Source organism: Chenopodium album, chromosome 21 (assembly GCF_948465745.1).
Source record: "Chenopodium album chromosome 21, dcCheAlbu1.1, whole genome shotgun sequence".
In the NCBI taxonomy this organism is placed as follows: Eukaryota; Viridiplantae; Streptophyta; class Magnoliopsida; order Caryophyllales; family Amaranthaceae; genus Chenopodium; species Chenopodium album.
The window spans coordinates 3,912,159-3,922,872 of record NC_137854.1 but is presented as its reverse complement, the minus strand read 5'-3'; the positions used below and the strand labels follow the sequence as shown (position 1 = coordinate 3,922,872).

General features: G+C 36.0%; 1 protein-coding gene across 1 annotated transcript; it reads left to right on the top strand.

Moving 5' to 3' along the window:
- Positions 1-1,695: 1,695 nt before the first annotated feature.
- Positions 1,696-10,197, top strand: LOC145602125 (uncharacterized). The gene is made up of 9 exons (XM_081658287.1): positions 1,696-2,197; positions 3,268-3,329; positions 3,555-3,669; positions 3,768-3,891; positions 4,462-4,542; positions 5,021-5,362; positions 6,241-6,410; positions 6,507-7,333; positions 7,899-10,197. The coding sequence occupies exons 1-9, from the start codon at positions 1,857-1,859 to the stop codon at positions 9,380-9,382; spliced, it is 3,546 nt and encodes a 1,181-aa protein (XP_081514413.1). The 5' UTR covers positions 1,696-1,856; the 3' UTR covers positions 9,383-10,197.
- The last annotated feature ends 517 nt before the right edge of the window (positions 10,198-10,714 follow it).

The following is a 10,714-nucleotide window of genomic DNA, read 5'->3' as shown; positions in this document are numbered from 1 at the left end:
TAAACACCTTTTTGCTTGTCCAATTGATAAAGTTGTCATGCAATTAAGCTATAACCTCCATTAAATATCGAACATTTTAAATTTTATTATTTAATTTCCATTTAATTTAATTAATTGAATAGAAAGATCTTTTAAATTCATCCATCTAATAAATCATCTTATTGATTTTGATCATGAGAGGTGAACTTTTAATTTATCTATAATATATTTTATATAAATAAATAATATAAAAGTGCATAATGTAAGGAGAGAGAAAGCTTAACACTCATTATTACATTTGTACATATGGAAGGACATAAATGTAAGAAATTACATATGGGGGTAAGAACGTAAACAAACATTTTGAAGGGCATATAGGTCCATGCACTATTCATAAGCGCAATCTCCTACTTTTTATAAGGTATAAGGAAGATTAAAATGGAAGGCGTACAAGAAGGTTAGAACAGTCTTTTCTTAATAATTAGCGGCTCTTTTTTTATTTCTTTATCATAATGTAATTTTGAATGTAAGTATGATTATAAAAAAAAAATAGTTTTAGAATAAAAATGTTGAAAATGTTGTATAAATTAGTTATTTTATGATAAATGACATGCTATTCAGTATAACAAAAAAAAGTGTCAATTTGGGACTTTTAAAGTTCTAAAAAAAAAATTGTTCGACTAGAAGTCTAGAACCTTTGTGCGAAGTTCAGCAACTGACTATAAATAAATCACCCAAAACCATCACATGAGTGGTGCATGACTTCAATTTTTTTTTTCTTTCCTAACCATCATCTTTAACCGTATCAACCACCATCCAACAACCATTTCATCATGAACTTGCACAAGTCGCGAGCATATTGCTTTGCATACAAACACCTTAACCTTGTGCTCATATGGTCCCTAATCCAATCTATACCTCTTCGCATTGTTAACAATGTTAATTAGTTGATTATAGGTGTTCCACAACAAACTTGATGAGGTTGATGATGATGATGATCACCTTCGATATTTTAGGTTTCTAGTTATTGGTATCTCCTTTTTTATTCAGTATTTTAAAAGAAATAAAATTCACATTTGAAAAACTTCTTCAAAATTGACACCAATGAATCTTAAGTGAGCCACAAAATAATGGTAACATGGAATGTCAAGGTGTGATTGTAAGCTAACATGAAACTTAAGTATAATCACATGTCATTTTTTAGATAAAAGCTTGTAGCTTATATGCCTTCTTAAATTGACATAACTTTGAGAATGTGTATGCAGTTTGAGCTAAAAAAAAAAAAGAGGATTGTAGTTAAAACTTGCAACTTTTACTAAACACGAGGGTTGCGCTCGTTGCAGACTTGCAGGACTCATTGTTGATGGTTACAAAAGACCTCGAAAATACCATTCTTGCATAAAGATTACATTGTTTTTTTTTTTTTATATCATTTGCACAAAGATTACAGTATTCCGTTTGTTGATGATAAAGTTATTATTGTCACTGACAAGTCTAAGAATATGACAACTTTTATCAATTTATCCAACCTCACTCGCTTGAAAAAAAAAAAGAAAAGGCTGCTTGTGTTGTTAATTGCTTGCGTTGTGTACGAGAGAAGAAAATTAGAAATGGAATTAAAACTAAGCCGAAGAGAACGGGCCTCAATCTCGCTCACTCACCGTGAGCGTTCATTTCCTTAGCCCCAATTCACAACTCCTGGACCATCATCCATCACCATTCACCTTCACTTTCAGGCAATCAAACTCGGGTCAAATACACCACAACACCCCCATTTCTGCACTTTCTCTCTTCTCTGTTCATCCAAAATCAATGATAGATCCAACCCCACCTCTCTAAATCACATTCAAACCCCAAATCACCTCAATTCAACAACAATGGAGGAATACCCAGAAGAGCTACGAACACCCCCAGTTCCATTGATAACCTTGGTGGGTTGCCCGGAGCTCCACCCCACAATCTCCGCCCACCTCAACGCCGAGAAACCCCCGATCAACACCCTTGCATTGCCGGATTTCGACAAGATCGCCGTCTTCGCAAAACCCATCGATTCCGCCGATTCTTCTTCGTCGCCGCCTGCCGGCATTCTTAAGCGAGATTGGTTGCTTAAGCATCGCACTAAGATCCCTTCTGTTGCTGTCGCTTTATTCTCTTCTGATCATATTTCTGGTGACCCTTCTCAGTGGCTTCAGCTCTCTACTCTTCTTGATCATCTCAAGTAATTTTCCCTCTTTCTCTCTCCTTTTTGATAATTTTTTGATGAACCCTAATTTAATTTGTGAAATGCTTGAGTTGATTGCTGGGATATGAATATATGATGACAAGTAATGCTAATTTTATTGCAATTTGTGTTATTGTTTGCTGAATGTTGATGGGTTAGAATTTGATAGGGAGCTTGAATTTTGCATAAAACTGAATGTGTGATTTTGATTGATGGGGTTTTGTTGAATAAGCCGTTTAATCGTATGAACTGGTATTCCATAGCTTCATGCTATTCAATATTTCAATACAATGCCATGACACTTTTTAGCCCTACATTATATTGTAGTGCAGGAGATTAGTAAGTATTAGATCATACCATTATGTAGTTTGCTTAGATGGGTATAGTTCGGATTTTTAGGCCGGGCAAGTCATGGTTATTCCACTTTTAAGTACTTTTAACTGTAGCGTTCGACCTACAAACCTTCTAGCTAAATCAAGGATCCAAGGGTGAAACTTGAAAACTTGTTGGAGGCTTTGAGCATAATTTGATCTAGAAGATGCTAGCTACTGCAGCGTGCTTGATTGTGACCTTGCGTTTCACTCTAGTGACTCTGATATTATTGAGATATACGAGCCGGAAGGATAGTTGGATGTGATGTGTAAATACATAGTACTGTGGTTGCTATTTCCTTTTGTTTTAGTTATTAATTATAGATAAATTGCTTAGGTAATTAGTTCGCCCAAATTATATGATCTAAGAGTTTTTATTCTTAATCTCTGTTGGAAATAGAGGCAGAGGAGGAAAAGTTAAAAGGTGAAAGTGAAATGGGTTATGTAAGTTAGGAAGAGATGCAATGTCAATCTCATTGGTTACTCCTGGATTTCACCATGCCCGTTTCTTATGATTTCCTCATTTGAATGTTCCATGTGTATTTTATTAATATTTCATATTTCAATCCTTCTTTTCCTGTCAGTTCTTTCAATAGTTTGGATGCGTAAATAACTAAATAAGAGTAATTTAATGGTTAAGGACATGATTTTTTTATAGTTTCTTTTTCCTTACTTTGGATTTATTATCGTTGGCAGAACAGTTATTCGTACAAGGAATACCAAACTGGTTGTGGTGGTGGTGCAAACATCTCCCGAAGGTAAATGCTTGCTGTTGAGGGGTAGATCTTGAATCTTCAGTAGATGATTTTATACTATGATTGTCTTGAACTAAATACGCAACAATTGCTGTGCCTTAAACTTATGCCCATAGGAACCATCATGACATGCATTGTAGTCCATGTGACGGAATTGTTGTGAATAATGGAACTGTATCTTGAGCCGTGGAGTATCTTATGAAATATTATTAACTTGCTATTAAACAGATGATATGAGTGAAGATCGTATGGCTGCCTTGCGCAAACGAGTGGAATTGGATTCCAAGTACATTGTAAACTTTTCTATGAGAGATTCATCTGAAGTGAAGCAGTCCCTTAACAGGCATGATAGTCTTCTTGTTTCTTTATCGTACACATATTTTTTTTTTATTTTTTTTTTTATCTTGTGTGTATATCTTTTCTTATGTACTTCTTTTGCAGGCTAGGAAGCGTGTTGGCCGACTTAATACACATATATTACCGGGAGGAAGGAAGACGTGTAAAAACACGGGTTGAAAAGAGAAATTTCAACTCTGCAGAATTGCATATCCGCTGTTGCTTCAAGGTGGATCACTCATCTTTACTTTACTAATGAAAGAGATGAATATGCTTTTTAGCTATATTCTGTTGTTATATGAAATGGATTTTAAATGATCTCTACATCACAGATTTCCTCTTTTATCTAGTTTTTACTGTTGCTTTAGTTTGTTAGTAACTACCGCGTAAATGTAAACCTTCTTCAGAAAGTGTCAGATGAATACAACCCTGAACAGATTCACTTGGCTGTGTACATATCTCCCTGTATAATTCCCATTGAGGATAAGGGACGTTAGGCTCTGTAAATTTTGCCCATAATTTCATTTGAAGAAAAGGGAAGTTACTTTTTTTTGTAAACATGTAATTGATCGCCTTCCTATTATACATTTGTATCCTTTTTAGCTAATTCCCTATACCTATCAAACGATCATAAAAAAGAGTGATAATTACTAATTTTAGTTCATATTAATATGTTGTTTATGGAACCAAAATATTCCGCTAAAGGCAGAGAGTCACTGTCAAATGCATAATTGATCAATCTTTGAATTTTAAGACTTGAAACAATTTCTATCTAGTTATCGTGTTATTAATTTTGCAGGTTGCTGTATATGCAGAGTTTCGTAGAGATTGGGTTGAAGCACTAAAGTTTTATGAGGACGCATATCATGCATTGAGAGAGGTAATGATACATATATTCCCTCTCCATAGGAGATCCTGTCATATATGTTAAGTTCATTTGCAACTAGTTGCCCTTAAGTAGTAAATTGAATTAGGACAGCCATTTTACTGTGATAATCATTTGATTAATTTTCACATCCCTTGTACACCTTTATTGAAGCTTAGGCTATAGTAGGTGCAAATGTAACTTCTCTACCAGATACGGCATATCGTTTTTGCTATTAACCTTTTTCCTAGAAGAGAATTACCTATTATGGATCCTCTGACCAATAGGTCAAAGTCATCTTACTTCTCTATTACATGCAGTGTTCCTTGCAAATAAAGCTTTACTACACACCTTGATGGTATAATTGAATATATAAATGTCTAAGGAATGTTCTACATGCACTTTTGTTTTATATACTATTTTTTTTTTCAAGTTGAAATGTTGAATATCGATGTACCTTTTCTTTCAAATTGATACTTGGTTTAATATACAGATGGTTGGGACATCTACCAGGCTGCCTGCAATACAACGCTTAGTAGAGATAAAAACACTTGCAGAACAACTGCATTTCAAGATATCAACTTTGTTACTGCATGGTGGTAAAATTGTAGAAGCAATTTTATGGTTCCGTCAGCACTGTACCTCTTACAAGAAGCTTGTTGGAACAGCAGAAGCTACTTTTCTTCACTGGGAATGGCTAAGTAGACAGTTTTTGGTCTTTGCCGAGCTTTTAGAAACTAGTTCCAAAAACCTTCCAGCCCTTCCAGCCCAAGTTCCGGGCGTCAAAGACAAGGCTCTGACTGAGTGGGAACTTCAACCAGCTTATTACTATCAGGTGATTAGCTATATCATTTTGATGAAAGCGGGTGAGGCCTAAAATTATATTATGAAGTCATGCCACTAAACAGTGTGTCAACTCTAATTGAACAAAGCTACTGTATTGTTTTCTATACTGAGGTGCTTCTTTGTTATTCCTGTTTGGGGGTGCTCTGTACTGCAGAGGACATCAAAATTCCCAACAGCCCACGTGAGCAACTTCTTATTCTTGCATAGGACCTATGAGATCAGGAAACTTGTGTTTTTCATTCACAAGTCCATATTTGTTTATGCTGCTAACTCTCAGTTTGACCCTTTGTTTCATTTTGTTAAGGAATAAGGCCAATAGGCTTGTATATTTTAGGTGTCTGTCATAAACTTTACCATATCATGAAAATCTGGATCTTTATTCAAGGTCTTGTTGATGTCTCATCATTAGAAGATTGGACAAGTAATGAAGTTATTAAAACTCATTAGTGAAAGATCCATCAATATAGCCATATGCACCTGCATGCTGTAGAGCAGCATTAGTTATGTCCTTGGAGATGTCTATATGCTTCATTATTCCTTCTTCTTGAGAAAAACCTTGATGCTTTCCCTTTTGTTCTCTTCTTTTGCTTTTCTTTCTGGTACATGAGCTTGTATCAGGTCTCCTTCTAACACCTGTTATCAAATCCTGTTACGGTATTGCCTCTTGCAGCGAATGCATTTGTAATATTTCAATGACATGAGTAGATTCTTAATGGACAATAATGGTGGGAAGAAATTTGTACTCTATATCCTGCTGAATGTGCCGATCCTAGCATGTTGTGCTCATCTTCAAATAGGTTTCTAATGAGGATTTGAAGTTTTGTAATTGATTTTTTAGTTGTTCTAACATTTGTTACCTCTTGGCAGCTGGCATCTCGTTACTTGATGGAGAAGAGATCTTGCTTGGAACTTGCTCTTTCCATGTGGGAGATTTTCGGCGAAAGTAATAATCCTGCTGAATCAGTTATACCTTCTACTTATGTTGGGCAGTTTGCACGATTACTAGAGCAAGGTCACGAGGAAGTGGCTTTGCAACCGTAAGTTTCAATTGCTGCTGACAGAGTCTTAAGTATTTAGCTATAGTCTATTAAACTAATGTTGAATCTTCTTTTTCATTGTTTCTGCCTCTGCAGTCTGACAGATGAGGAGTTCATTCGCTATTCTATTGCAGAAGGAAAGAGATTCCAGGATTCTTTTGAAATCATTGCTCTTTTGAAAAAGTCCTATGAAGTTTACGCTGGCTTAAAATTTCCAAGGATGGCATCATATTGCAGTTTTCACATTGCTAAAGAATATTTTTCTCTCGGAGAGATAAAGAATGCAAAACAATATTTTGATTCTGCTGTAAAATTATATAGGCATGAAAGTTGGACAACGCTGCTTTGGGAAATTTTGGGTTATTTGCGTGAGTGTGCTAGTCAAGATGGTTCTTTAAAAGAGTTTCTTGAGTATTCACTTGAGATGGCTGCATTGCCCATTACATCTGGAGATTCTACCTATAAAGAATGTGGCCCAGCTGGTCCTCCAAATTTCCAACAGAGGGAGATTATTCACAAGGAGATTTTGGGCCTTGTTACTGGGGAATCAGAGTTTGCATTGAAAGGTGCTGATCAGAATCTTAGGGTAACTAAAGATTCTCCTCTTCACATTGAAATTGATCTTGTCAGCCCCTTAAGAGTTGTTCTACTTGCTTCGGTTGCATTTCATGAACAAGTAGTCAAGCCAGGCATGCCTACACAATTTACGCTGTCTCTCCTATCGCAACTTCCTCTCACTTTTGAGATTGATGCAATAGATGTCCAATTCAATCAGTCAGAATGTAATTTTGTCATCCAGAACTCTCAAAAAGCTTCATCACCCACTAATTTTACCAATCAAGCAGGTTATCGAGTAGAGACTGCTCCAGCTTTGGCACTTTCTACAAATAAATGGCTAAGGTTGACCTATGATGTTAAATCTGGTAAGTATTGTAGCATATTTGCTTGTAATTCATTTCAGATGTTAATTTGTGTTTGTGTAATCTGTCTAAAATCCTGTGTTGATTTGAAAACGGGGAAGTTATAAAGGACAAGAATGATATACAAAAAACTCAGGTAGGTAAAGGAAAGACAAGTCAGTGTAACACTTGATTCTGTATAATTGGAAAATTGACAGTGGTGCATGATGTTCACTCTGTCTAATTAATGGTTTTTGAAGTGTTACAAGGCAGAGGAGATATTGCAGTTTGCTAATTTAATACAAAGTATTATGTATATGACATAATCAAACTGTGTGAATTAAACGCCGAGATTTCATTCACATTCACTTTCCATGTGGATTCTACTTGAAAATTATCACTGTTTAAGAGTGTTGTAGTGTATCCTTATTTGAATTTGTACATGTTTCATCTTTAGATGAGGTGAAAGAATTTTGTACATTTTTGTATCTCTTACGATCTTTGTCAGGTTTTGCATATAATTTACCCTGTCTATAATTGGCTTAATACTATTGTTTCCATTGTGTATGGCCTCTTTGTTTTTTTACAGATCGAAGTGGAAAGCTTGATTGCATATCGATAATTTTAAGAATTGGATCCCACTTCACAATCTGCTGTAGGGCTGAAAGTCCTGCCTCCATGGATGATCTACCACTTTGGAAGTTCGAGGAGCGTTTAGAGAGTTTCCCAACCAAGGATCCTGCTCAATCATTTTCTGGTCAAAAGGCGATTCAAGTTGAAGAACCTGATGCTCAAGTTGATCTGAGTGTGGATGCTGACGGTCCTGCATTGATTGGTGAAAATTTCATAGTTCCAGTTACTATTTCCTCAAAGGGCCATTCTGTTTACTCTGGTGAATTGAAAATAAACCTTGTAGACACCAGAGGGGGTGGACTGGTGAGTCCAAGAGAATTTGAGCCACATTCAACTGAAAGTCATCATGTTGAGCTCCTTGGAGTTTCTGGACCAGGTGATGAAAATGCTCTTACAACCTCTGACAACATCAGAAATATTCAGCACTCATTTGGATTGATATCCGTTCCATTTCTTAACGGCGGAGAATCTTGGTCCTGTAAATTAGAAATAAAATGGCACAGGCCAAAGCCGATTATGTTGTATGTTTCCTTAAGCTATTCGTCTCAGGGTCATGATGTTAATATGCAAAAAATTCATGTTCATAAGAGCTTGCAGATTGAAGGGCAGACTCCTGTTTTGATTAGCCATCATATGATGCTGCCATTTCGGCGTGATGCACTACTGCTTTCTAGAGTTAAGCCCCCTGCTGATGCTGAGAAGATGCCATGTTTGCCACTGAATGAAACAAGTATACTTGTTGTCAGTGCTAAAAATTGCACTGAGGTACCATTAAGGGTATTGTCAATGACTATTGAAAAAGATGATAATTCCTTGGAAAACTCTTGTACGGTGCATCCAGCCAGTAACCAACACACAGATGCTGCACCACTCAATATTGTTGTGCCAGGTGAGGAATATAAGAAAGTCTTTTCTGTCATCCCTGTGGCTAATACCCCTAGGACGAGAATTGGTACAGTGTGCCTCAAATGGATGAGAGATACAGGGCCACTAAATCAAGGAGTTTCTGGGGTTTTGACCAAACATAAACTTCCTGATGCGAATGTGGAACCATCTCCACTGATAGTGAGCTTGAAATGTCCACCTCATGGTGTCCTTGGAGATCCCTTCACCTACTTCATCATAGTTCAGAACCAGACAGAGTTACTTCAGGAGATAAAGTATTCATTACTGGATTCACAAAGCTTTGTTTCATCTGGGTCTCACAATGATACAATCTTTGTCTTACCTAAGTCGGAGCATATCTTAAGTTACAAACTTGTTCCGCTGGCCTCTGGTGCGCAACAGCTGCCCAGAGTTACTGTGACTTCCTCAAGATATTCAGCTACATTCCAACCTTCAGTCGCTGCTTCTACTATTTTTGTGTTCCCTGTAAAGCCTCAGTTTGAGATGAAAACTATGGAATATAGTGCTGAACCTGTGATGCTTGCCGCTGAATAGATTTAGTGTCATCTTATAAATTATACTTTTTACTTGGGATCCATGATTGTACATTTAGTACATCGTTTCTTCTGTGAAGAGGCATGGGGTTTTGACGTGATGGGTCTTTGAGGTCAAATAATCTGAAGATGGCTGTTGGCCTGTTGTAAGAATCATTTCAGTCTACAAATCAACACTCTGAAGATAGATTCTAATGTGCCAATCTGACCTTGTTCTTCATGTCACTTCGTTTCTTATGGTGTTGCTAATGAGTGTGACTTGTGAAAATAGTACAAGAAGAAATCACCATTCCAGAAAGGTGCAGAACAGACCTTCATTCTTTTAAACTGACAGTATATGCTGAACTTTTTGGAAGACTTGGTAAGACTTCATGCTGTTATGAATTGAATTGCCAAGAGGTTATTTTTTGATCTGCCCTAATACATTACGCATGGTTTAGCATGCCTCAATTACCTTAGATACTGTGAAGTAGCCAAAAGTGATGCCAAATGGCACTGGTACTGGCACATTAAGAATAATTGGTTGCAAGTCTCAGAACCGAAAAGTGCTTCTTGAACTTGGATTGTACTTGGTTTCTTTTCAACAGTGAATTTTTGTATTATCTGCTTATATCACATTAACGCCGAGGAAATGATCGAGAACTGGGGCATTTACTTGCTTGCTCTTGTGTCTGAGTTCGATTTTACTGGTGGTGTCTTGTTATAATTCTATGTTCTTTACTGATATATTAACACTTATTTGTATAGAATGTTTTTTGTATTGTAGGGATTTTAGGGGTCCCCCATGCTAGGGAGTAATCAAATTTTTATTTCTCATTGGACTTTTTTTTTTGTTCAGTTTGACTCAATTTACCACATTATTCTACTTCATAAATCATAACAGTTCAACTCAATGGGCAGGCCCTTGATACTTCGACTTTTTTTTTTAAAAAAATGGATTACTCATATACAAAAATGGATAATGTGATGCAAGACAAGAAAGTAATGTAGTTTAAATTAGCTTTGATAAAATTAAAAAAAATTCAATATCATGCAAATAGTAGTGTATGTTTTAGTTTATGATCAACGAAGAAAGTAACAAAGTTATTATCAATATATAATTTCTAACAACTTCTGACATTGAAACTTGTAAGTTCTGATTACGTTACTAACCTCATTTGTCATACAACTTATAAATTTATAATCACAATACAAAACCAGACACAATACTTGTTTTGAAAAAATAAGGACATGTCTATATAATTATTCCTCTAAAAGGGACCATGAAAAATATAGACCTACTTGTAGTGTACATACTAAAGAATTTAGAATTTGTTATATACACCCAACTTAA

Excerpts from the sequence above, each read along its gene's own strand:
- LOC145602125 (XM_081658287.1), top strand. The coding sequence starts at position 1,857 with ATGGAGGAATACCCAGAAGAGCTACGAACACCCCCAGTTCCATTGATA. Across the intron at positions 3,670-3,767 it reads GTGAAGCAGTCCCTTAACAG|GCTAGGAAGCGTGTTGGCCG; the intron begins GCATGATAGTCT and ends CTTCTTTTGCAG. Across the intron at positions 4,543-5,020 it reads CATATCATGCATTGAGAGAG|ATGGTTGGGACATCTACCAG; the intron begins GTAATGATACAT and ends TTTAATATACAG.